The following is a 27,231-nucleotide window of genomic DNA, read 5'->3' as shown; positions in this document are numbered from 1 at the left end:
CTTGCACACAAGCACATTTTGTAGTGAATTTCAGGGAGTCTACAGATATTCTGCAGCCTTAGGTTAAGAATCCCTAGGCTGAAATAATTTCTGTAAATTAATTTTTTTGTTTTTGTTCACTAATATCCTGACGACTCTTATACTCCTTTATAAGTAAGCTCTCTGCTTAAATACATTTAAGGTTAGTTATATTTTTATGCAGCACCATGATATACAATACTGCTAATGATAGTTTCATGCATATATAGTATTCCAACACCATGCTTCATACCAGTATCCCTTTCCCTCCACCATTGTCATAATTTTATCATAAGCCATGCAGAATTATTTTATGTTTTTTACATGTATTATCTTAATAAAGAACCTTTAACAATGGCTGAGTGAGCAAGAATAGCATAATAAATAGGAAAGGAACCTCTTATTTTACAGATGAAGAAGCAAGTTTTAGATTTTAAAAGTCTAGGGGCCAGAGCAATAGTACAGTGGGTGGGGCACTTGTCTTACGGCACTTGCCTTACACATGACCCATGCAGGTTTAATTATAGGCATCCAATATGGTCCTCTGAGCACCATCAGGAATAATTTCTAAGCATAGAGCCAGGAATAAGCCCTGAGCATCGCTGGGTGTGGCCTAAAGACACATGCACACAACAAATTAAAAAGTATTAAGAATTTTTCACATCCCTTCAGAAATGGTACTAGGGATAGAACTATATATTATTCCCCGATTCTTTAACAATTATTATAAAGAAGAATTACATACCGAAGATAAGATCTTAACAGTGGCTCAGGACTGGGTGAGTATTTTTCCAAATTAAGTGAACTAATTACAGACTTCATCCTGTTTACAATAGAAACCATTTGAAAGTACATTATTGTCCTTTGAATTATCTGTTGTACTTGGAATACCTGTTGACAATTATTTCAGAGAAAACTACTACAATCGTGGAAACTTCTAAAAAAGAAGCTCTGACATTAAGAAGTTGATTAAAATATAGATGACCCATGCTAGGGATTCTCTTGGGTCTCGAGTATTTCAAGCAAATTCTGAGATGCCGTTGCTGGCACCGGGATCCTACTTATGCAACACACTATTTTAGAACTTTGATTCTCAGTGTTTGAAAGTTTAACTAAATTCTGTTTTATCAGTATTTGTGAGATCTGTTACATTGTTGACAACATTATTTAAGTACAATATAATTCACCTATGAACCGTTTACTTAAATGCTCATTGATTGCATTTTTCCTTATAGAACTGTGTTACCTTTTTTTTTCCCCACTTGCTTAGTTTTCTATAGATATAGTTTCTGTAGAAACTATTTACAGAGGTGTCGATCTTAGTATGTTCAAATAAATTATAACTTATATTTCTTCTGAAATATTTGTGTTGGACTTCTGTGTACAATTACCTGAGCTGGTTATATGTCCGGTTATACTGATTGTCTTGAGATTTCTCTTTGTCTTTTTCTTAGAAATTTATTTCTGTAGAAGTTCCTTTGAAGCAGTGCTCAGGAGACCTGGGGGACTCTCCTGGTGATTTTCTGCCAATTATGCTGGTGGTTTAATGTGAGGGTTCAAGAATATGAGCTCTACAGTGAGCTGATAATGGTTGGAGGCTCCAGGGCTTTAGCCAGTGATACTTAAGGATCTTTTTGTGATGGGTATAAAATTAGTATGCACCTTAACCCCTGTACTATCTTTAGTCCTAGAAGTTATTTTATTTTTTCTTGTACTGTACCTTTTGTTTTCAACATCCTTCAACATTGATGTGATTAACTTCTTCATTTTGGTGTCAGTATCCTCCAGTAACTTTCTGAGAAAGGATAGTAAACTTAATTTTTCATATTTGAAAATGCATTGGCATTCTCTCCTGATAGCATATCAGTAGAATTCAAGGTTGGGAGTAATTTTTCCTCAAATATTGAATTATTATTGTTTTCTATCTCCTAGCTGTGTTGAAAAGTTTGTTGTAGTTCATATGTGTGATTTTTTTGTATATGAGGTGTTTTTCCTCTGAAAATCTTACACTGTTTATTACTTGTTTTCAGAAGTGTTAGCATTAGGTGCATTTCTGACCATAATTTTTGCTTTTATATTCTGCCTATTTCATGAACCCATCCAATCTGTCCTGCTTTCAATTAAATGCTGTCCTGCTGTGCTAGAATTTTTTTTTACATAGTAGAAGTGTTTTCTTTATTTTTTTCCTGGCCCTCCTGTTGGTTACATCTTGTCTTTTCTGGACCCAACCACTAATTGAATGCTTTTTCTTTTCCATATCTGTTCTGTGAGCTCTTCAACTTAAATTCTATTCCTTTTGGTTTATTTTAGATTTGAATATAACCAAATTCACATTTTATGATCTTTTGTGAGAGTAGAACTTTATTGATACATAGTTACAAAGCTATGCATAGTCAGATTTCAATCATACAGAATTCCAACACCCATCCCTCCACTGTGCAGATTTCCCACCACCAGTTCCTTTCTGCAACACCCCGGCATGTCTCTGTGGCAGGTACTTTTCTCCTCCCCTCCCTTGCCCCTCCTCCTCCCCCCCTTTTACTCCTCCCTCCTACTCCTTGCTCCTCCTCCTTTCTTTTCCTCTTTCTCTTTACCTCTTTCTCCTCCTCTATCCCCCCTTTTGGGGTTTGCAGTACAGATACTGAGAGGTTATGATTGTTCCTTTACCTATTTACAGCACACAGTTCTTATCCAGAGTGATCATTTCCAATTTTTGTAAAAGTGGTCCCTTCTCTATCCCAACTTCTTTCTCCCGCAAAATTTGAGGCAGGCTTCCAACTGTGTACCAATCCTCCTGGCCCTTGTTTCTACCATCCTTGGGTATTGGTCTCATGTTATGCTTTTTTTTAATGTCCCACAAATGAGTGCAGTCATTTGTATCTGTCCCTCTCCTTCTCACTTTCACTCAGCATACTTTCCATGTCCATCCATTTATAAGCAGAAGTGAATTTCACAACTTCATTTCTCCTAATAGCTGCATAGTATTCCATTGAGTAGGTGTACCATAGTTTCTTTAACCAGTCATCTATTCTCAGGCACTTGGTTTATTTTGAGATTCTGGCTATTGTGAATAGAGCTATGATGAACATAGAAATGCAGATGGTATTTCTAATGTGTGTTTTTTGGACCCCTAGTATATATTCCCAGAAGTGGTATTGCTGGGTCATTTGGAAGCTCAGTTTCTACTTTTTTGAGGAATATCGGCATTGTTTTCCAAAAAGGTTGGACTAGTTGGCATTCCCACCAGCCGTGAATGAAAGTCCCTTTCTGCATCCATGCCAGCATTTGTTGCTCTTGTTCTTTTTGATGTGTACCATTTTCTGTGGTATGAGATGATATGTCGTTGTTTTGATTTGCATCTCCCTGATGATTAGTGGTGTGGAGCATTTTTTATGTATCTTGTTGAGTTCTGGCCGACCCGAGTTCGATTCCTCCGCCCCTCTCGGAGAGCCCGGCAAGCTACCGAGAGTATTCGATATGCCAGACACAGTAACAACAAAGTCTCCAATGGAGACGTTACTGGGCCCGCTCAAGCAAATCGACGATCAACGGGAGGGCCTTTACTTTACTTGTTGAGTTCTACAGGTTTTAATAAATACATAATCTTATTACTACCATCACAATCATGATGTAGAACAATTCCATCATTCTTTTGTGTCTCTTTATTCCAGTGTTTCCTTGCAATCCTAACTAGTATTGGCTTGTCTTTCTCCCTATTGTTTTACCATTTGTAGTTTATCATATAAATACAATCATGTACATAGCCATTATAGTAAGTCATGCCTTATTGTGGTTTTAATTTGCATTTCCTGGTAATGCTGTTGAGTTTCATTTCATGTAATTATTAGCCATGGCTATAATGTTGGTGAACTATGTTGGGCAATATTTATTTTACCTTAATTTTGTTTTGTAGTGTTTTGGGAGGGAAGCCTCCCAGTGGTTCTTGGGTTAACCAGTGCTAGTTTGGTGGTGCTTGGGAGACTGTATAATGATAGGAATTGAATCCAGCTCCATTTAAGAACTCTGCCTAACTCAAAGGTCCCAAAGATTTTGTTTTCTGTATTCTATAAAAAATTTTAAGGTTCTGTTCTATATTTAGGCATTTGATCCATAAATATTGTACAAGATATGAAATATAGGAAATTATTTTAGCAGACAGATATCAGTTGTACCAGTACCATTTGCTGAAGGTACTGTCTCTTTTAAAAATTGAACAGCAATCGCACCTTTGTCAAAAATCTGTTTACTGTTTTTATGTTGTTCTTTTTTCCCTGTGGACTTCCTATGTGTGAGTTTCCTTTTTGTCTTCTAATTTATAATATTTCCTGCCCTTCTTTCCACCATTTTCCCTTCTCTGTTCCTTTACTCAAAATGAATTATCGTTTGCTATTGTTTTATGTATTTTATTTTTAAAACATATACAACTATAAATATGAAGAATTTGTATTTTTCCCTAAAAGTACTGGGTGCCCAAAATGAATTAACTTTTTCATTCTAACTGAATTTTTCTTAGTAATTTTGTGGCTTAAAAGAAACATGTCTTGTCTGAAATTGTGTTTCAGTACTTTTGCAAAAGCAATAATTTTCTTAGTATTATTTTTCTTTAAAAAACTGGTTAAGGAGTCGGGAGATACTGCCTTGCATGCAGCCAACCTGGGTTAGATAGATCCCTAGGACTCCATATGTTTCTCTGTGCCTGCCAGGAATAAATTCCTGAGGCAGCTACGAGTAAGCCTCAGCTGGATATGGCACCAAAACAACCAAACTGTTTAGGGTAATTTCAAATTGGCATGCTAAAGAAATAAAAGATGTGTTCCTGGGGTCAGAGAGTGGGTTTGCATTGCACATCCTTGACACTGGTTTGATCCCTGCTGCCCCATATAGTTCTCTGAGCCTGCCTGTAGTAATCCCCAAGAGCAGAGCCAGTAGTAAGCCCTTAGCACTGCTGGGTGTGCCTCTAAACAAGCAAACCCAAAAGGAAAAGAAGGAAAACAAAGGAAAAATGCGGTTTTTTTCTTTAACATTTTGATTTTCTAGGATATAAAATTGATACTTTTAGTAATAGTCATGATTATGATTAGTACTGGATTCACTACAAGAAAAGCATTCCCAAAAGAGCTTAATTTTGCAACTTTCCAAAGCCAGGTTTTGATCTATTTAACACTTAAAGGAAGAGAGAAATTGGATTCTGCAATTTAAGCAACAATGAAGCATTGGATAGTGAAGTAATAAGAGACTAGTCTTTGAACCTTCCAGAACAGTGTCATTTTTTTCTTGCTTTGGTTTTGTTAGAATCGTAGCTAATTTTTCTGGCAAAGTGCTCTGAAGATATATTGAAAAATACTTCTTTCTATATACCTCTAATGCCGTGCCACCGAGTAAAAAATGTAATGCATTAGAAGGTGTATTAGCATGGTAGTACTTTCATACTGCTTCAGTTTAAAATTTCAATGTTAGTGTTTTAGAAACACTATTCTCTTTTGTTAATGAAATGATATACAGTAGTTTGAAGAAATTAGTCAAAAATTGTATTAGTGTTTCTTACTATAGCTAATGGATTTAGTCTTGTGATTCTAACAGGACTACTTATCTTGGAGAGCAAAATAAGAGGAGTACTGAAAATCCCATACCTGAAATATCAGTTAACAGGCTTAGCACTTTGAATTGCAATCTCCGTTCCTACAGATCAAGGATCTAGGGATATTCTTTCCTTTTTTTTCTTTGTTTCCCTCTTGAGGGATGTTTTTTATACTTCCTTTGCCTGGGGAGCCGCCCACACAGTGTTCAGGGAACTCTTGGATTACTTCCAGCCATACGCTGTGTGGGCCAGAGAGTTCAGTGCTCAGGCCTGGTGATGACGTGCCCCTTCTGTCCAGCAGTGCTCAGGGTAAAATGCGGTGCCAGTATCTAACCCAGGGCCTCTGCTTGCCGGACTTGTGTTCCAGACCTTTGATCTCTACCCAGCCTTCTTAAGAGAATCGTAATGCAAAAACTTACTCTTAAATTAGATTCAGAATCCCCGCTTCAATTTCTAAGAAATTATTTATGAAAGGAGCTGGGAATTTGGGCAGTCTGTTTGAAAATTCAGGCAGAGATTTTAAAGCAATGTGATGTGCACCAAGATGGATCAGACACACCTGAACCTTATTGCAGTCCCTTTGCAGCCTCGTGCAGCAGTTGGCTCTGAGTTCAGCTGCCGACTTGTCTGCATTATCCTCAACCTTAGACTGATTGGGTTAATCCTGCCTTTCTCTAAAGAGGTAGTTCTGTTAAGTACTCTCTCCCTCCTATATCCTTCTCTAGGCCAGTTCTCTATTCCTAGAAGTATCGGCTCTGCCTCTTATTTTCACAGGTCTCCGACTTGACCTGGGCAGGATAGCCCCTTGCTTCTGTTCCTGAGACGTGTGCCAAGATTCCGCTGCACTGACTGCCAACTGCCTTCTGCCTAGGCTTTGGGCTGTTTTCCGGATATCTGCATAAGCAAGCCCTTGTCACGCTACCCTTTCCTACCTGTACCCTCTTGTTTCTGTTCTTGCTACTACACTTGTGTGCCTTTTTCTCCCTTCCCATTTCCTCTCCTGTGTGCACAATGCATAAAGGCTGGAAAAAATACGGCGGCCAGAAGTCTCTGAGTGAGGCATCAATGGATGAATACTTAGGACGCTTAGGGCTGTTTCGAAAGCTGACTGCCAAGGATGCCTCTTGTCTTTTTCGGGCTATTTCGGAGCAGGTAAAATGTAAACAAATGTATTTTCCTATGATAATTTTTAGTTTGTATTGTGGCATGGAACTGTAAGTTGAATATATCTAGCTCATTCAGAACAATAACAAAATTGCTGTTTTCTTGTGTTGTGAAAATTTGAAGATTAATTCAAAATACCAGTTCCAAAATAGTATTGTATCTTCATTATCTTCTCTTTTCCTAAATGCCACTTTGGAATGTGAGAGATCAGATAATGATTTTAAAACTGTAGATTATAAGGAGCTACTGCTTTCTCTAAGGATTAGAAACGGTTGAGGCATGACAGAGTTCTCTTCCCATTTCAAGATGACAAAAACAAATCTTACTAATGTTGGGGCTTAATTTCTCGATTTCTACATAATTCTACATGAGGGAACATTAATGTGTCCAGTAGCTGCTCTTTCAAATGACTACTGAATGTGAATGTGTTGCTGTTTCTTGTTTTAGATGTTTTACAGCCAGGTACATCATTTGGAAATCAGAAAGACTTGTGTCTCATATATGAGGGAAAATCAAAAAGATTTTGAATCTGTAAGTAAACTACATATGCAGTAGTTACCAGTAGATTAAGTCATAGGTGGGGAATTGATTTTGAGGCCTACATTTTACTGCTAATCTCTGTATCATTCCAATTTTAGTATATGTGCTGCGAAGGGCTGGAGCCATAGCACAGCGGTGGGGCGTTTGCCTTGCAAGCTGCCGGCCTGGCCGAGCCAGGTTCGATTCCTCCGCCCCTCTTGGAGAGCCCGGCAAGCTACCGAGAGTATCTCGCCTGCATGGCAGAGCCTGGCAAGCTACCCGTGACGTATTCGATATGCCAAACACAGTAACAACAAGTCTCACAATGGAGACGTTACTGGGCCCGCTCGAGCAAATCGAAGAACAGCGGGAGGACATTGCTACATTTTACTGTGCTTTTTCCTCTCGAGTCTGTATTTTTCAGTTCTTTCTCTTGCTAGCATGCTTCTAGACCCCTTCCATGAACTGGTTTGTTCTGTACTAGGAAAATGAAGAAAACTGTTTTCTTCTCATACTTTCCCTGATAAAATACAAATCCCAGAAGTTTTGACAGCTTATTTTAACTTACCCATGCCACCGTTTTCTTGAATAATTAATCACAATTTGTGAAAGGTGTGACTTTGTCAATACTATCTATATATTTTCAGTATGCACAAATTGGAGCCCCTTTTGTATTCTACTAAATTCTGTGAACAGTGATATTTAGCTGACCAACTTAAAAAAATATTTAAAATTGAAACAGATTCCCAAGCATCTTATTTTATGTGGCAAAATATGGTAATCAAAGCCTTGCCACAAATGATTGACTTCAAAACAATTTTTAGGAAAAAAATTTATACCTTAAAGAATTTAAAATTTATTTTAATGAAATGACTTTTAATCAGGGTCTGTGTGACCATTAGTATTTTTTTTATTTTCCCCTTCTGCTATCCATTCCAGTACCATTTGTTTTCTTCTGTGGTATGAGTATTTGGCTGGTGTTTGAGATTTAATCTTAATTTTCTCAACAGGTTTCAGTGATTACCTGAAACTTTGAAGGCTTCTGGCTTCTTGACTTTAAGGCTCATTAACTTGAAGCTGCTTACCTTCCCTACACCTGGGGAAAGGAGTATGGAAGTAATTTCAGTTACTTCAGATACAATATGGTTTAAGGCAATGCATCTCAAGTATTTTCCAGCATATAGATCACCTGGGGATTGTTTAATATCTGGAAATTTGAGCTGGGCCCAGGATTCCTGTATAAACTCCAGGTGGTTTTCGCTGTTGTTCTTGGGCTACATTTTAAGGAAAAAAGATGTATGTAAAACTGTAAAACTCTGTATATGAATCACAGAATAATTATGCTTAATGAAGGAAATTAGCCCACCCCTTCCCCACCCAAAGTACATACTATATGATTTCCTATAGATGAGCATTAGAAACTTGACTCACCCTGTGGTAACAGAAAGATTTGTGCAATTATAAAGGGGCATAAGAAAATATATGAGAGTTGTGGGTATATTCAGTATCACAGCCCTCACAGTAGTGTCATGGGTGCGTGCATATGTCAAAAATTGGTTCTATATAAATATGTACTTTGTGTCAGTTATAACTCAAACTGTTAAAACAAGCGATTGAGAAAAATTAACAATTGTGTTTTAAGCCTTGTGATACATGAAATTATACATATTCCTTGCATTTAATTTTATTTTTATTGAGGTATACATACTTTACATATATTAAAATTCACCATTTTAAGTTTAGTGCTTTTAGTTTTGTCGGGCAATGATACAGACGTAGAACTGCCACTATGATCAGGAAACTGAATATTTTTATCACCTCAAAAAGTTTTGCAAACCACAACACCCAAGAGGAAAGAGAGAACAAAAGGGAATGCCTTGCCACAGAGGCAGGGTGGGATGGGGGGGTGGGAGGGATACTGGAATCCGTGGTGGTGGGAAATGGGCACTAGTGGAGGGCTGGGTATTTGATCATTGTATAATTGAAACCCAAGCACAAAAATTTGTAAGTCTACAACTGTACCTCATGGTGTCTCACTAATAAAAATTTTAAAAAAGTTTGCTTATGTCCTGGGAGTTTTGAAATTAATGAAATTCTATTTAAAATTTTGCAGTTTGACTTTAAAAATTTTGGTCTCATAAAATATTAAATCCTTATTATTGTGCTTAATTTATGAAAATTCTCAAGTTGGCAATTCAGAAAAAAGTCAGGTTTTGTGATGAAATGTCTGTTGTGGTTAAAAAGTTTCCTAAAGTAGTTTATATTCTAGCTTTTCTCTACAACTTGTGTATGTGCAAATCTTGAAGTTCTATGTGAATTAATTTAATACTATTGTTGAGCTGAACAGAAAAAACTCATTGGAAGATAATATTGCAGAATATAATAATATTTTAGTAGTACTGTGTATTTAAGTTAACTTTGTTTTATTTTTATAGTATGTAGAGGGATCTTTTGAGAAATACCTGGAACGATTGGGAGATCCCAAGGTAAGATAAAGGGGTATTACTATTGCAAGTAACATAAGTATTCTTTAAGCTGTGTTGCTTTAGCTAGACTCTGTATATTTTCTTAAGTAGCCAGCTGTGTTGACTCAAACCTTGCAAAATTTTAAAGACTTGCAATCAGTCTCTTGTGGAATATTAAGAATTATCTTAGGGGCTGGAGCTATATAGCACAGCGGGTAAGGCGTTCACCTTGCACGCGTGTGGCCAACCCAGGTTCGATTCTCAGCATCCCATATGGTCCCCTGAGCACCACTAGGAGTAAGTCCTTAGTGCAGAACCAGGAATAACCCCTGTGCATTGTCAAGTGTGACCCAAAAAGCAAAAAGAGATTTTTTGCAAAGATTATCTTAGCAATCTTACCCATCAACTAGTTAAAGAATATAATCTGAACTGCTCAAACTTAGACCATTTTCTTTAGCTGGGAGGAGGGCAGTAGTGACTGTCACTGGTAGGTTGTTAACATTATTTTTGTTATTTACTATTCTTTTATGTGGGATTGATCCCATTCATATACTAAAATAAATTTATTTGCGTGATTAATTTCATAGTTCTAAACTTAAGACACATTTATTAAATACTGTTTACTTTTTATTACTGAAATTCATATTCATTTTGAATATGCTCTTTAAATCTGTATTATGTCCATTTTATTTAATGATTAGAAGATCTTTATTAGGCCTTTTATTTTCAGAATAAGTATCACACTATCCCAGGTCTCAAAGAATATTCAACAAATTCTTCATCTGAAATAGTAACACGCATATAAAAAACGAGTTGTTGAACTTGTAAAACCTTCCTTCTATCTACAGGATATTTTTACAAAAAACTTACATTATGGAGGGTTATTATCATGAGTCGATGTTGGACATTGTAATAAGCCTGTCAAGTTGACAGGGGGAATGGGGAGGGAATGTGGGAACACTGGTGGAGGGAAGTTGACACTGGTGGTGGGATTGGTGTTAATGCCTAAAACTCAACTATAAACAACTTTGTAAATAACAGTTAATTAAAAAAAACCCTTAACATTATTTACGTTTAGGAAAGTGCTGGTCACCTGGAAATACGAGCTCTTTCTCTCATTTATAAGTAAGTTGAATTTTTAAGTGTGTGTATAAGGTTATTAGTCCATTTAGTATTGGGAAAATTTGAGATTTGCTGTATAGAATGAAGAGATCTAAATAGTGTAATTTTGGGTTGAGAACTTCTGGTATTTGTGTCTTTTTGAAAGAATAAAGGATTTCCAGAACTAGTATTATTGTTGTAGGAAATCTGAACTTAGGATTTTTGTTTTTTTTTCTGGCCACACCTGGCAATGCTCAGGAGTTGCTCCTGGCTCTGCACTCAGCAAATACTCCAGGTGATGCTTGGGGAACTTCATGTGATGCCGCTGATCCAACCGGAGTTGGCCGCATGCAAGGCAAGCACCCTACCCACTGTAGTATCATTTTGCCCCACAGCTTTTATTTAAACTGCTGCGTCCTTAGTAGGACAGTATTGCTTCTAACAGAGGAGAAACTGATTCTTGAGGACCAAAACACATTAGAAATTACAGTGGTTTGTAGGGCTTCAAAGTGTCACAGTATAAGAGAGATAAGTAATATGATTTTGTCATGCTGAAATTTCATAGGGAAATTCATAAAAGTCTAAAAACATGTCTTTAGGGATATTTTTAGACATAAGGGGGGGAATGGAATATGAGAAACACTGCTCTGTTATTTGATCATTAAGGATACAAAAGTGGTATTTCTAAGATACAGTTTTGAAAAATAATTATATAATAGAAGCTACAGAAATCTACTTGAAAAGTTTGATTTTTATGAGACTTCACAATTCTTTGTATGGTGAAATATATATTATAGGTTGTCAAATGTAATTTGTCTTGCTGCCCCCCATTTCAGAAAACAGTGGCCCCTGGACATATACCTTCTTTTTTTATTGAATCACAGTAAGATACAGTTACAAAACTTTCATGTTTGAGTTTCAGTCATACACAATGATTGAACACCCATCCCTCTATCAGTGCACATTCATCACCACCAATGTCTTCCGTATACCCCCCCTTTCCCCTGCCTTTGTGGCAGACAGTTTCCCGCATACTTTACTTTTGGCCGTTATGGTTTGCAATACAGATAATGAGAGATCATCATGTTTGTTCCTTTATCTACTTTCAGCACACATTTCCCATTCTGAACGATTCCTCCAACCATCATTGACTTAGGGATCCCTTCTCTATTCCAGCTGCCTTCTTCCCCAGCTCATGAGACAGGCTTCCAACTATGGACCTTGTGTCTACTGTCCTTGGGTGTCAGTCTCATGTTATTTTATATTATACAAATAAGTGCAATCATTCTATTTCCCTCTTTCTGACTCATTTCACTTAGCATGATGCTCTCTCCATGACCATCCACTTATAAGCAAATTTCATAAATTCGTCTTTAATAACAGCTGCATAGTACTGCATTGTGTAGATGTATCAAAGTTTCTTTAACAAGTCATCTGTTCTTGGGCACTTGGGTTGTTTCCAGATTCTGGCTACTGTGAACAATGCTGCAATGAACATACAGGTGCAGATGTCGTTTCTACTGTGCTTTTTTGCACCTTCGGGATGTATTCTCAAAAGTGGGATTGTGGGGTTATATGGCAGCTCAATTTCTAGTTGAAGGAATGTCTATTTGTTTTCCAAAAAGGCTGGACCAGTTGGCATTCCCACCAACAGTGAAAGAGCATCCCTTTATTGAGGAAGCTTCTGTTCATTTTTTCCTCCCTATTTTTGATGGAGTTTAAGGTTTTATTTTTTCTTGTACAATTCTATTAGTGTTGTATATATCCTGGATATTAACCCCTTACCAGATGGGTATTGGTTAAATATTCTTTCCCATTCCATGGGCTTTAAGTGAAAACACCACCAGATTGCACCCATTGTACTGCCTTTCCCCTGGATCACTCAGGTTCCCCACAGAAGTTGGTATCACCCACTCTGGGGTATACTGATATGTATCTTAGTGGGCTGAGAACCCTGTTGGTATGGGGTCTTGATCAAGTTAGTATTTTTGATGTCTTCTCATTTCTTACAATTCACAAAGAATAGTATACAGCTGAGGGCTATATGGTCTCTTGTGAGACTTTAGGATATTTCAAGGGAAACACAGATGATAAACCACTTTAATAAGGCCCATAGCAGGAGACTAGGCCAACCTCTACAAAATGGGGAACTGTTTGGAAAAATGTTAAGGAACACTAGCATAGAAGAGGTATCGGGCAGGTGGCTTATCCATTGTGCTTTTAAATCAAGGACCAGCTTTTTTGAAATGTAGGAGTATTGCTATTTATTTAGCCATTGATTAGGCTGATTGAATTGGGCATGAACCCCACCTTACATTTCTTTTTCCTTTTTATAAATTTATTTGTTGAATTACTGTGAGAGCAGTTACAAAGCTTTTGGGTTTAAATCTCGGTCATACAACGATGAAACACCTGTCCCTTCACCAGTGCCCATTTTCCACCACCCAAAACCCCAGTATACTCCCCATCCAAAACCCTCCCCCTACTTGTGGGGCAGATGACTTCCACATTACTCTCTTTACTTTGATCACATTCAATATTTTGACACCGACCCACCATTATTATTTGGGATTTTACCCCAACACTCAGATCTGCCAAAAGGCAACCGTAGACAATTTGTTTTCTATTGCTGATTATGAATAACATATGATGTCGCATGGCCGTAGTAGTGGCTGCACAATTTTGGAATTCTGAAATTTTAACAATTAGGAGGGATATCTGCCCAAACCTTCTGGGTTCCGAGGTTTTTTCCTGAGTCTCTGGGATTGTGGCCATTAAGTGGCTTGATCAGGAGCCAGAAAGGCCATTCGTGGGCAGCGACCCAGGGTGTCCTTGGGGTGGGGAGGAAAGGGCCGGCTCCACCCCCACCCCATGAGACCCCACGTGTCTCGTCACTGTGGGCCCAAACCTGACTGTCCAATGGCCTCTGGAGGATGGTGGCCACTGAGCCTCCAGGGGGAACAGGCAAAAGCACGAAACTTATTCCCATCTGGGGTGGCCTGGGGCCAGTAACCTACTGCGGGAACCAGACACATTTCTGCCAAAAGCTGCTGGGTTCCAAGATTTGTTTCTGAGTCTCTTCGATCATGGCCATTATGCAGCTTGATCAGACGCCAGAGCGGCTGTTCGTGGGCGGCGACTTGGGGTCTCATTGGGGCAGGGAGGAAAGGGGCGGCTCCACCCCCATCCCGTGAGGCCCTGCATGCCTTGTCACTGCGGACCCAAACCTGACTGAAGGACCAGCTTTTAAATTCACCTGTTTTGTATTTGGATGGCCCTAAAATTAAGACTGTTTATAAAAGTTTTTGAAGTAGGTGAAGACAAAGAGGTTTCTCCATATTTGGAATTAAATTTCAGTGGTCATAAGCTTTACAGGAGCACAGTTAATGTGCACTTGTTTGTTTTCTAATTTTTCATGCTACAGTGTCTTAACTCATTTAGATCATATGAACTGCAAAAGATGGAATAATTTATCTGGCCTTTTCCAATAAAAGTTTGCAGCTCAGATAGAGAACACAAAGTAAAGGATGTTGGGAGGACCCATTCAGGTTGACAGATGTGTGCCGAAAGTAGACTGTAGACTGAACACGATGGCCATTCAGTACCTGTATTGCAAACCACAACACCAAAAAGGAGAGAAAATGAAAGGAAATGCCCTGCCGCTGAGGCGGGGTGGTGTGGTGGGGGATGGGGTGGAGGTTGTGGGAAGGATGCTGGGAACATTGGTGGGGAGAACGGGCACTTGTGGAGGGATGAGTAAATGATCTGTATGACTAATGCAAACACGAAAGTTTGTAACTGTATCCCATCGTGATTCACTAATAATTTTTTTTTAAAAGTCCCCCCTACACACAAAGTTTGCCAACCATTAATTCAAATAAATGAGACCCCCACCCTATTTTAAACATATATGAATTGGTAACTTATCTTCTTTACTCAGTCATACCTCCAAACAACTTTTTTTTACATCCTCAGAGTTTAATGGAAGTTAGCTACCCACCTTGAGTTGTTATCAGTTTCTTAAATACTTGTTAAAGGTAGTCAGTTTAAATGCATAAAATATGTGTTCTTTTAACTGTCTCTTGTATATGCTATAACTATTTTCATCCATCTTTGTTTTTTTTCCTATATAGTCGAGATTTCATTCTTTATCGCTATCCTGGAAAGCCTCCAATTTGTGTCACAGATAATGGCTATAAAGATAAGGTAAGATGAGCGAATATTCACTAAAATACGAGGAATTGACTTATGTTCAGGATTTCTAGTATATTAAGAAACCCATTTTAAGTTAATAAAAAAGCGCTGTTAATCTCCTGTACAAGCATTTAGAAAAATTTTCTGCTTTTATTTGATCATCCAAGGATTTTTTTTTGAAACGTGGTTTTTTTCACCCTAGAACTGGAAAAGAAACCTACAGTGTAAATTGGCTTCTCAATGTTTAGAAAGTAAGGTTCAACTCGTGGAAGATCATCCTATTCATACCCTAAAGGGTCTGAAGCATCCTTTCTGAGTTGTTTTTCAACCTAAGTATAGTCTGCATAACCAGTTAGTCTGGATTTTATACATTTTCTTTCTTTTCCTTTATAATTGAAATGTTGGTATGAAATTTTGCAAATTCTCTTGTAGTTGTTTCTTTAGTACTCCCAAATATATTATTTATCACATTGATATATCACACTTGTTGATGTTTGTGTATGTGGAGCCACACCAGGTAGTGCTCAGGACTTCTGGTTCTGAGCTCAAATCACTCCTGGTGGAAATGAGGGGCGCATATAGTCACTGGGATCGAACTTTGTGCTGGCTGCATGCAAGACAAGCACCCTACCCACTGTAGTATCTCTACAACCCCATCACATATTTTTTTCTCATTCTGAAACTTTACTGAAGGCAATGACTTGTGTCCCACTACCTACTAAGGAAAAGTGATAGGTGCCTGTAAAGTGATAAGTGACTTTGTTAAAAATGCTAGCAAATATTTTTTAATCATTTTTTCTTCTAAACAGTTTATAGCTTAGGGAGTACTGTCATGTAATTTGTTCAGCAAATATTTATCCCTGTGGTATACCCCAAACACTTCACTGCTCATTATGTTTAGCAGTATAAATACAAAAAAACTTTTTTTTTGCTTTTTGGATCACACCTGGAGATGCACAGGGGTTATTCCTGACTCTGCTTTCAGGAATTACTCATGGTGGTGTTCAGGGAACCATATGGGATACTGGGAATTGAACCCAGGTTGGCCACGTGCAAGGCAAACGCCCTACCTGCTGTACTATTGCTCCAGCCTCACAAGAAACTTCTTAACTGACAAAAAGATTAAGGGGTCATGAAGACAGACATTTGAATTTATTTTTTCTTACAAAAACATACAAAAAAAGGCTTTTTCTACTTGAGAGTGTTTAGAGAATGCGATTCTGTTAATGACATTTAAGTGGAAAATAAAAGAGCTCAAGAGCAATGTAGTTAGAGGCAACATTGTGTATCAAGGTTTGGAATCAAATTTTGGGGGATCAAATTGTTGTGTGGTGGACAGACCATGCTAAAGGAGATGATAAAACTTTAAAACTGGTCCATTTCACCTGTTCCCCAATAAACAGGCCCCAATAAATAACTATCAGGTTATTTATCAGGTTTGAATGTTGGGGTACTACCTGATAGTAGTACCCCAATTTAAATGTCACTCAGAAAGGTTACTCAGAAAGGTAAATCAAGTCAAAATGACCAATTGTATGATGAATTATAGAATTAGAATTTTAGTGGGAACATATAGGCATCAGTTTATAATGACCACCTGAAACTTTTACATATTATAGTGCAGTGTCACTTCAATAAAAAATAAGAAAATAAGAATAGTCATGTCAAGTTGTATATATTTGAATCAAAATGAAACTTTTGCCACTTTGCATTGTAATTTTTAAAAATATGGGTAAGGGAGCTATTGATCTGGAGTCAGAACTTGATTGTTCGGGAAGCTCAAGGTAGTGTAGGAAGTTAGCAAATGGTGCTTAAGATAATTTCCTAAGGAAGCTTGCTAGTTGCATCAATGACAAAGATCACAGAGATCTTTGATACCTAATGTTACCCAAACCAAAGAGGGCTTAAAATAAAACAGCTTTAATCACTAAGAATTAGGTCCCTTTCACAAGACATATTTTTGAGTAAGAATGTGAACAGTTTTAGAGCAGTTTAGCAAACATTTTTATCATTTGAAGCCAGGGGGCATTTTTGGAGTATAAATAGTATAGTTTGGAGTATTGGGGTATTTGACTTAATTTTAGTTATATTCAGAAGGTAAGATGGATCTTCTGATTTCTGTTAGCTCTCATATCCATGAACTCCTTTTCTAAAAGTTCCAATCTTTTATAAATTTGAGAAATAGTACTTTTCTGGTATTCGAACAGCAATATGATTAAGATGTTATAGCCTAAGTGACTGTTTTTGAGCCTCATCTGGCAGAGCACAGGACTTACTCTTGGCACTCTGCTCAGTAATTACTCCTGGCAGGACTCAGCAGTGATACCAGGGATCAAATCCAGGTTGGTTGATGCAAGGCAAGTGTCTTACCTACTGTACTGTCTCCAGTGTCAACCTTACTGAGTTTTGGCCTTTAAAAGTCATTGGCAGGAAAATTTTGTTAGGAAAATCTATTTATCTCACATCTGTACTTAAATTTAAAAAATCCTGTTTACTTTCAGCGTAGTCGACAAATTATGCTGAGTGAAAGAAATTAGAGAAAGGTACTTTATAACACATGTGGATTCTAAAAATTACTTCTTTTTAAAACGCATATTTAATTCCATCAGGTTTTGGTTAGCACCTTAAATTTTAAGTGTTTCATGTTTGTAAAATGTGTCAAGTTTTCTCTGTTGTTCTTTGTGCTTTTTCTTCAGATTCTACTCTGCTATTCAAGTAATGGTCATTATGATTCAGTATACTCGAAACAATTTCAGTCAAGTGCTGCTATTTGTCAGGGTATGTGAAGGTTTTATAAATATTTTGGTGCTGTTTTTGACAAATTTCTACCAGTATTTAAATTGAAGGACCCATCATAAATAAATTCCATTGCTCTCTACTGCATTTGCACACTAAATTATGAATTTTTCATTTATTAAGACCTGACTTTGACTATTAGTATTTTCATAATTTTTTCTCTCAGCTGTGTTGTATGAAATTCTCTATAAAGATGTATTTGTTGTGGATGAAGGCGAGTTGAATACTGCAGTTGAACTGTTTCGAAGTGGTTCCAAGAAGAACAGAAACAATGCAGCCACTGCCAGTGAAGATTCCCATATTAACTCGGGCAAGAATCCAACTCAGGATAGGTAATAGAGGGGATGAGGATGTCAGTTACAAGATCATTGTGTTTCTTGTTTCTTTTCATCATTGTATGAATGTGGAGGGGACTTAACAAGCTTAAAACTTAAATATTATACATATGGGTATATGGTCTTCATTGTATTTTTATTGAAGTAATTGATTTACAGGAGTATAAATATTTGTTTTAGGGGTAGAGTGCCTATGTTTACAACCATAGTACCAATACTGGATAAACATTTTTAAAACTTAGTCACTCTGAAATAACAAAGTTTTCATGGATGGGTTTCAGGCATACAGTATTTCAACACATTTCTAAAGGGGGCAACAAAGGATGAGGTTTTTTAAAGATGCTCAGACTTTGAGAGTTCAGACTTAAGATAATTACAAAACTTTTTGATCCCGTGATGATCAAAGTTTAATTACATACAAATTACTCAGGATATTAGGTGGATTTTTGGATCTATACTCAAAAACTTTGAGGTGAAAGTGGGTCCAGGAATCTGATTTAAAGGAATATATCCAGGTATTCTGATGTAGGTAGACCATGGACCACACTTTGACTAAGAACTGTTTCTAAACCAGATGTTCAGATTATTACACATGTAACCATACATGCATCAGTGTGTTCTCACATGATCTGGCGAGAAGAGAAACTTGCAGGCTAAGAGATGTTTAGTATGTTTATATATGTTTATATATAGTTTATATATGTTTAATATACTTAGTAGGTAAGTATATTCCTAGCACAGTATATAGCACAGCGGTAGGGCGTTCGCCTTACAAGCGGCCAACATGGCCGACCCGAGTTCGATTCTTCTGCCCCTCCAGGAGAGCCCGGCAAGCTACCGAGAGTATTCGATACGCCAAACACAGTAACAACAAAGTCTCCAATGGAGACGTTACTGGGCCCGCTCGAGCAAATCGATCAATAGGAATGTAGATTCTACATGTTTGACGAAAGCATCTATTGAACAGATTTAGACAGACACACATATTCCATCAAGCTATTATTGAACAGATTTAGGCATACTTTCAAGTGAGTAGAAGAATCTTTCAGGCTAAGGGGAGTTTTGAGAGCTTTTGAGTTCCTCTTCTTGGTACTTATTATGAATATAGATTCTGTGCCTCTTAGGAAGCAGCTATTATTGAGCAGACTAAGTCAGAAGCTTTATGTTTTATATAATGAAGTTTAGGTAATATTTCTTCTTAATTTCTTGTATCGTCTAGAAATTCACATGAACTTGGTTGGTACCAGGCAGCTCTCACCTAGACTCTTTGTCTTTTAGTTCTATTTTTTTCTTTCCTTTCTGTTTTGAAATTTGGCTACATATAGAGGTGCTCAGGGGTGTTTCTGGCCTTGCTCAGGAGTGTTGCATGGCTGTGCTTAGGGAACCTTATGTTGTATGGGGATTCAAATCAGGGACATAGCTGTCATAGCCACATGCAAGGCAAGTTGCCTTACCTCCTGTGCTGTCTTTCCAACCTACAGTTCTATTTTCTTGGATATTTAATTGCTTTCATTTTTTTTTGGTAAAAGGGATTTTTAACAATTATTTGCGATTGAGGGGGAGGGATGGCGGCCATATATCAGAGTAAAAGTTGTTTTATTCTTCACTATTTACCTGTTGCATCATAACAAGATTACCAAATTGGAGAGATAGTACAGAGGGTAGGCTGCTTGCCTTACAGACTTTCAACCTGTGTTCTATCCCCAGTACCCCATATGGTCCCTCCAGCACTGCTGGGGTGCCGAAAACAACAAAGCAACACAGTATTACCACAAACTCAATAGCTTAAAGCATAACTCCTCTCTCACCATTTATGAGATAGGAACACTGTTTAACCGCTGACCAAGCAAGTGGAAACAAACATAAGCAAATGGGACTACATTAAACTAAGAAGCTTCTGCACCGCAAAAGAAACAGTGACCGAAATACAGAGAGAGCCCATGGAGTGGGAAAGAGTGTTTACCCAATACCCATCTGTTAAGGGGTTAATATCCAGGATATACAAGACACTGGAGTGATAGCACAGCGGGTAGGGCGTTCGCCTTACAAGCGGCCAACATGGCCGACCCGAGTTCGATTCCTCCGCCCCTCTCGGAGAGCCCGGCAAGCTACCGAGAGTATTCGATATGCCAAACACAGTAACAACAAAGTCTCCAATGGAGATGTTACTGGGCCCGCTCGAGCAAATCGACCATCAATGGGAGGGCCTTTACCTTACCTTTACCTAATAGAATTGTAGAAAAAAACCCCTCCAACTCCATCAAAAAATGGGGAGAAGAAATGAACATAAGCTTCCTCAAAAAAAAAATAAAATTGGCCGAAACGCACATGAGAAAATGCTCTATATCACTAATCATCAGGGATATGCAAATCAAAACAACAATGAGATATCATCTCACACCACAGAGATAGGCACATATCAAAGAACAAGAGTAACCAGTGCTGGCGTGGATGCGGGGAGAAATGGACTCTCTTTCATTGTTGGTGGGAATGCTGACTGGTCTAGCCTTTTGGAAAACAATATGGACATTCCTTCTAAATCTAAAAATCGAGCTTCCATATGACCCAGCAATACCACTTCTGGCAGTATATCCTGAGGGTGCAAAAATGCATAGTAGAGATGACATCAGCTCTTGTATGTTCATTGCAACTCTGTTCACAACAGCTCGAATCTGGAAACAACCCAAGTGCCCGGAAACAGATGACTTGTTAAAGAAACTTTGGTATATCTATATAATGAAATACTATGCAGTTGTTACGAAACATGAAGTCATGGTCACGGTCCTCCCGTTGTTCATCGATTTGCTCGAGCGGGCCCAGTAACGTCTCCATCATGAGACTTGTTGTTACTGTGTTTGGCATATCGAATATGTCACGGGTAGCTTGCCAGGCTCTGCCATGCGGGCGAGATACTCTGGGTAGCTTGCCGGGCTCTCCGAGAGGGGTGGAGGAATCGAACTCGGGTTGGCCATGTTGGCCGCTTGTAAGGCAAACGCCCTACCGCTGTGCTATCGCTCCAGCCATGAAGTTTGCTTATAAGTGGATGGTCCTGGAGAGTATTATGCTAAGTGAAATGAGTCAGAAAGAGAGGGACAGACTTAGGATGGCTGCACTCATTTGTGCATAATAGGAGACTGATACTCAAGGGCCAGGACAATTGCTGCATGGTTGGAAGCCTCTCTCATGAGCTTGGGGAGAAAGCTGGAATAGAAAAGGGATCACTGAGTCAATAATGTTTGGAGGAATAGTTCAGGATGGGAGATATGTGCTGAAAGGAGATAAAGGACCAAATATGATGGCTTTTCAGTATCTATATTGCAAGCCATAGTGCCCAAAAGTAGAGTATGGGGGAAATTGTCTTCCATAGAGACAAGGGGAAGGGTGAGATGGTTGGGGGGGGGGGATATTGGGGACATTGGTTGTGGGAAAATGTGCACTTGTGGAGGGATAGGTGTTCCATCATTATATGATTGAAACTCAAACATGAAACCTTTGTAAGTGTTGCTCATGGTGAATCAATTGAAAAAAAAATACTATTTAAGGAATACTTAAATAGTATTTAAGGAATACTGCTTAGATGGATCTTATGCTTTGGGTTTCACAAAACTGTTGAAGCTTTTGGCCAGGACTGAGTGTGAGTCTTCAACTTTGGGAAGGATAGACTTTCTACTCGCAGGGATAGGTGTTCAATCATTATATGATTGAAACTCAAACATGAAATCTTTGTAAGTGTTGCTCACGGTGACTCCTTTTTATTTTTTTTTAAAAAAGGAATACTGTTTAAGAAATACTGCTTAGATGGATCTTATGCTTTGGGTTTCACAAAACTGATGAAGGTTTTGGTCAGGACTTAGTGTGGGTCTTTCCACTCACATGGCCCTTAGCAATATGCTACTTACTGCAGGTCTGGCACTGAGATCTTCAGTTTCTGCTGGCTGCCAATTCCTTGCCAGTGAGATTGGCGAACATGAATGCTTGTCTATTGTCATCAAAAAAGAGATCAGAGTCATAGGCACATTTTTTAAATATAATGTAATGGTACATCCATCCTTTGGATTGGTTAGAAGCAAATTTGAAAGGAAAATCACACAAAAGTATAAACAGGAGGCAGGGAGGTTAGGATTATAGAGACTTACCTTAGGAATGGGCCGGAGCGATAGCATAGCAGTTAAGGTGTTTACCTTTCATGCAGCCGACTCGGGTTCGATTCCTCCATCCCTCTTGGAGAGCCCGGCAAGCTACTGATAGTATTCTGCACAGCAAAGCCTGGCAAGCTACCCTTGATGTATTCGATATGCCAAAAACAGTAACAACAGTCTCACAATGGCGATGTTACTGGTGCCCACTCGAGCAAATTAATGAACAATGGAAGACAGTGCTGGTCCTTAGGAATGTATCCCCTGTAGAGGTATGAGATATGCTTAGTAGAAGTAATATGTTTCGTATATTGTAATAAGTAATATTGTAGCACATATTTAAAGGAAATAAATATTTAGATGTTGAGAGAAGAAGTATTTGGATCATTTTAAAAACAGCTATTCTACCAGTAGGTGGCAATCTATCATTAGATGTAAGAAATAGCTACTACGTTTATATAAATCTCTTTGTTCTGAATATTAGGAGTGAAGAATGGGATGCCAGGAGCAACACTGAAAATGCGCCAGAGGGATACAGTGAAGGAACAGAAGCAGCAAAGGTTTGAGATTTTCTATGGCAAAGAATTTTCATAATCTTGATTTGCAGCATTGTAGCTTGAAGTATGGTCAGATGGTCCATTCTAGTTATATGGGGCAGGGGAGGAGTTGATAATGTTTTCCTTTGTAAAAATCTTAATCTGAAAATATAAAATGTGCACTTACTGTTCTGATTTTTTTCTTATGGAATTGTAGAATTTCTTTCACAGCAATCTGAACATGAGAAATTTAAGAAAATGTTTTCAAAATTAAAGTATTATTTCAAACTAAATGGACATTTAGTTTGTAATATATCGATGCTGTCTTTTTTATGGAAGCAAATATTCTTATCCCTAGTCAAAATAAATATTGACCTTTGTCTATTAAAGTTTGAGAGAATTTACTATCTATGTAGGCCTAAAATTAAGCAGTCTTTCAGTTTGATGCCAGCTAAACAGGCTGTTTACTGTTACAACAGTGTTTATGACCAAAGTGATGGTAATTTGGGAAGAATATTAAATATGGTGAGATTGTAGGTAAATATAAGATAAAAGATAATCCATTTGGAGATTGAAACAGATTTTAACTAGAATGAAGTACATTTTTCAGGTTGTTCTGGTACAGAATCACTTGTGCCTCTGTGTGCATATCACGATGATACTTGTTGAATAGCTCTGACTGAATTTTTTTTTTCAGTACTTTCATCTTTTCTTTTTTTTTTTCTTCCCTTTATTTTATTTTATTTTTTTTAAAGTTGTAGATTTACAATTTTTTGTGCTTTGGTTTCAATTATACAATGATCAGATACCCATCCCTCCACCAGTGCCCATTTTCCACCACCATGGATAATATCCCTCCCACCCCCATCCCCCCATCCCCCCTGTCTCTGTGGCAGGGCAATCCCCTGTGTTCTCTCTCTCCTTTTGGGTGTTGTGGTCTGCAAAAGAGGCATTGAGTGGCAAACATGTTCAGTCCATAGTCTACTTTCGACATGCATCTCCCCTCCTGGGAGGATCCTCCAAACATCCTTTATTTGGTGCTCCCTTCTCTATCTGAACAGCCCTTTCCTCTAGGATACCCGGCTGGCCTCTAAGTTATGGAGTAATCCTCCTGGTGCTGATCTCAGCTATTCTTGGGTATTAATCTCATACTTTGTTACTTTATATCCCCCAGATGAATGCAATCTTTCTATGTCTATCCCTCTCTTTCTGACTCATTTCGCTTAGCATGATACTTTCCATATTGTACCACTTGTATGTAAATTTCATGACTTCATCTTTTCTAAGAGCTACATAGTACTCCATTGTGTAGATGTACCAAAGTTTCTTTAACCAGTCATCTGTTCTTGGGCATTCAGGTTTCTTCCAGTTTCTGGCTATTGTAAAGAGTGCTGCAATGAACAAACAAGTGCAGATGTCACTTCGACTATACATTTTTGCCTCTCTGGGATATATTCCCAGGAGTGGTATTGCTGGGTCAAATGGGAGCTCAATTTCTAATCTGACTGAATTTTTAATCCTGGGCTATGTTGAAATGATTTATGTAGGATGTGTCAAACCCTTTTAGATGGTTTGTATGCTGCTTCTTTAACGTTTCTTCTAATAAAGGTGAATCACATGTACATAGTATAACATGGGAGTGGGTGAGAAAGACCATTAATCTTCTTAAAGAGGGAAGACTAATGGTAAGGATGATGAGTTGGTAGCATGATTCATTTTTTTTAAGTCTACAGAAAACCCATCAAAGATGCTCTTCCCATATAAGGTGCTGAAGTCCCTGGACCCAGAAATCTATCGTAACGTAGAATTTGATGTTTGGTTGGACAGCAGAAAAGGTAATATTTCAACAGGATGGATACCTTTTGAGTCCTGACAGATCAAAGAGAATAGTTTTGCAAATCATTTATAGCAAGAGACATTTTCAATGCAATGCTTTTTTTTTTTAAACTTGGTATATGATTTAATCCAAAGGAGGAAACAACTAGTTTAAGAGGAGGAAGAGATCTGATGTTTATTTGGGACTTCAGTTTTACAAGGACTGTAGAAATAGCCTTTAGATAACTTGATGAGTACTAGAAATTCGTCATAAATGGAAATAGGCCTGCTTGTCTTAAACACCATACTGCTCTCACTGATAAATTACTAGGTCAATACTTAGTAAAATGGCTCGTGGGCCAAATCTGGCATGCTACCTGTTTTGATATGTGAGCTAATAATGCTTTGTTTTTAAGTGGCAGGAAAATATATTAAAATAACTTTATGTGTGTTAAATAAGCTATAAATGTTAAGTGTCCAAATGTAAGGCCTTATGAGTGTTGAATAGGGGCAGCAGAGTCCGTATGGCCCAAAATATTTACAACGAGAAAGTTTGCTAGTCCTTGAAATAGGTGATTGGTAGCACTACAGCACTGTCCTCCCGTTGTTCATCAATTTGCTCGAGCAGGCTTAGTAACGTTGAAATAGGTGATTATCCTTCCCTATAACTCAGTTGATAAAGTATGCCTTCAAGATAACTTTTAATGGTTTATATATATCCAACTTTTTGAATCACAGTGCACTCAGGGAACACAGTAAGTTGTTCAAAATAACTTAGGTTTAGGTCTTAGAATACAAAGAGTTTGGAAAGGTGCATCCAGGAAGGAATATAATAGCAGGAAATAATAGAATAGATGACAGATAATTGCAGGGTGTAAAACTGCCCAGGCAAGTATAGAATAAACAGCTCAGGGTCTTTTAGATGTAGATGACAACATGGGAAAAATAGAATAGGAAACTGTTTGGACTTTATACTACAAAGCTGCCTACTGATTGGCTATGTGAAATATCCCTCCTCGGCCACTGCTCTTTGTGTACCTATTGTATATTGATGTGCCAACTGTCCTTACTGTCTTTGTCAACTTAATAGTTTACTTGTTGGGAGCCCTGGTGGGAGAGCTATATAGTATTGAGTAAATGGCCTGCCTGTGAGATTACTGATGGCTCTCCAGTCTACCATAAAGCTTCGACACTCCTTGTGTATGTTTGTTTCATTCTCTGAAAATGGTCCCAGACTGGACGGAGATCAAAGGTGTCACACCATTGTCTTTGTGGTAAAGTGTTATGTATGAAACCCTATCAGCTACTATAAACCACAGTACAAAAACTTATTTTTAAAAAAACTGCCTCTTGTAGAAGCAGACTTGTGGGTGAGACGTAAATGGGGGATGGGGTGGGGGCAGGGGCATTGGTAGAGGGAATTGGGCATTGGTGAAGGGATTGGTGTTGAAGCATTGTATGCCAGTTATTAATGACTTTTTAATTTCATGGTGAATAAAAAAATTTAAGGTGCAAATCCTATTGACCTTACATAAATCTTAAGATTGCAACCTCTCAGTTTCCATCTGGTGTTTTATGCAAAGTTTTGTGAACTACTCTGGTGCCATGCTTTAAACTGACTGTAGGAGTGACTGAGGAGATAGCTCAATGGGCTGCACACATGCCTTGCATACAGGAGACCTGGGATTGATCTTTGTCACTGGGTTCAATCCCTGGCAATTCATAGTCCCTTGAACCTCACCAGGAATTAATTACCCCTGAGCACCTCCAGCTGTGGCTCAAAAATCCAAACTGCCAATCTCTCTCAAAAATTATGATGGGATAAAGGGCCAAGAATGTGATTCAATGGAAAATAAACTGTCTTGCTAGTGTGAGGCCCTTGGTTCTGACTCCTCCCCACCAATCCCACTATAAAAATAAAAATGACCATAATATTTTACTACCGAGAATCATGCACTGTTCTTTCCCCACCCCACTAGCCCCCTATATTTTTCTAAATAAAATTGTTTCACTTTTTTTTAAATTCATGGAATAACCCTTTAAGATTATTTTTTCATACCAGATTTCAGGATAAAGTAGTAACATTATAAAAGATATAATAGTAAAAATAGACAAATGAAGTAATTATAGTACAGCAGGTAGAGCACTTGCCTTACACGTGGACAACAACCTGGGTATGATTCATGTCATTCCATATGGTCTCCTGAGTACCTCCAGGAATAATGCATGAATGCTGAGCCAGGAGTAACCCCTGAGCATTGCTAGGTGTGGCCCATATGCAGAAACAAAAAAGGGATATCAGTAACAGCAGGTACAATATAAATGAGCTTAAATATTCTTTTTCTCCTATTTTTAAGAACTTCAAAAATCTGACTACATGGAGTATGCTGGAAGGCAGTACTATTTGGGAGACAAGTGTCAGGTTAGTTTTTCTGTAAAGACAAGTTGTTTTTCCAAGATTGCGCTTTTAATCAGTAATTGGTTTGAAGCATACTTACAAAATGCTTTTTAGATGTTTTTGTAAATTTTAATAACAAAGTTGTGGTTAGCTTTGGCTCTTTTTTAGTGTGTGCC

At 38.0% G+C, this 27,231-nt stretch overlaps 1 protein-coding gene across 1 annotated transcript in view; it reads left to right on the top strand.

Annotated features, from left to right (window-relative positions):
• The first annotated feature begins 6,378 nt into the window (after positions 1-6,378).
• The window catches only part of LOC130034251 (putative bifunctional UDP-N-acetylglucosamine transferase and deubiquitinase ALG13), a 45,952-nt gene continuing 25,099 nt past the window's right edge, over positions 6,379-27,231 (top strand). The window contains exons 1-10 of the mRNA XM_056125816.1: positions 6,379-6,748; positions 7,208-7,291; positions 9,715-9,765; positions 10,823-10,869; positions 14,979-15,051; positions 17,736-17,817; positions 18,002-18,167; positions 22,791-22,866; positions 24,569-24,677; positions 27,015-27,079. Coding sequence (XP_055981791.1) covers positions 6,608-6,748; positions 7,208-7,291; positions 9,715-9,765; positions 10,823-10,869; positions 14,979-15,051; positions 17,736-17,817; positions 18,002-18,167; positions 22,791-22,866; positions 24,569-24,677; positions 27,015-27,079 — 894 coding nt within the window. The 5' untranslated portion in view covers positions 6,379-6,607. The remainder of the gene's footprint in view (positions 6,749-7,207; positions 7,292-9,714; positions 9,766-10,822; positions 10,870-14,978; positions 15,052-17,735; positions 17,818-18,001; positions 18,168-22,790; positions 22,867-24,568; positions 24,678-27,014; positions 27,080-27,231) is intronic.

Source organism: Sorex fumeus, unplaced genomic scaffold, assembly GCF_029834395.1.
Source record: "Sorex fumeus unplaced genomic scaffold, SorFum_2.1 ptg000058l, whole genome shotgun sequence".
Lineage (NCBI taxonomy): Eukaryota > Metazoa > Chordata > Mammalia > Eulipotyphla > Soricidae > Sorex > Sorex fumeus.
The sequence above is the reverse complement of the archived record's forward strand: the minus strand, read 5'-3'. Positions and strand labels throughout refer to the sequence as shown.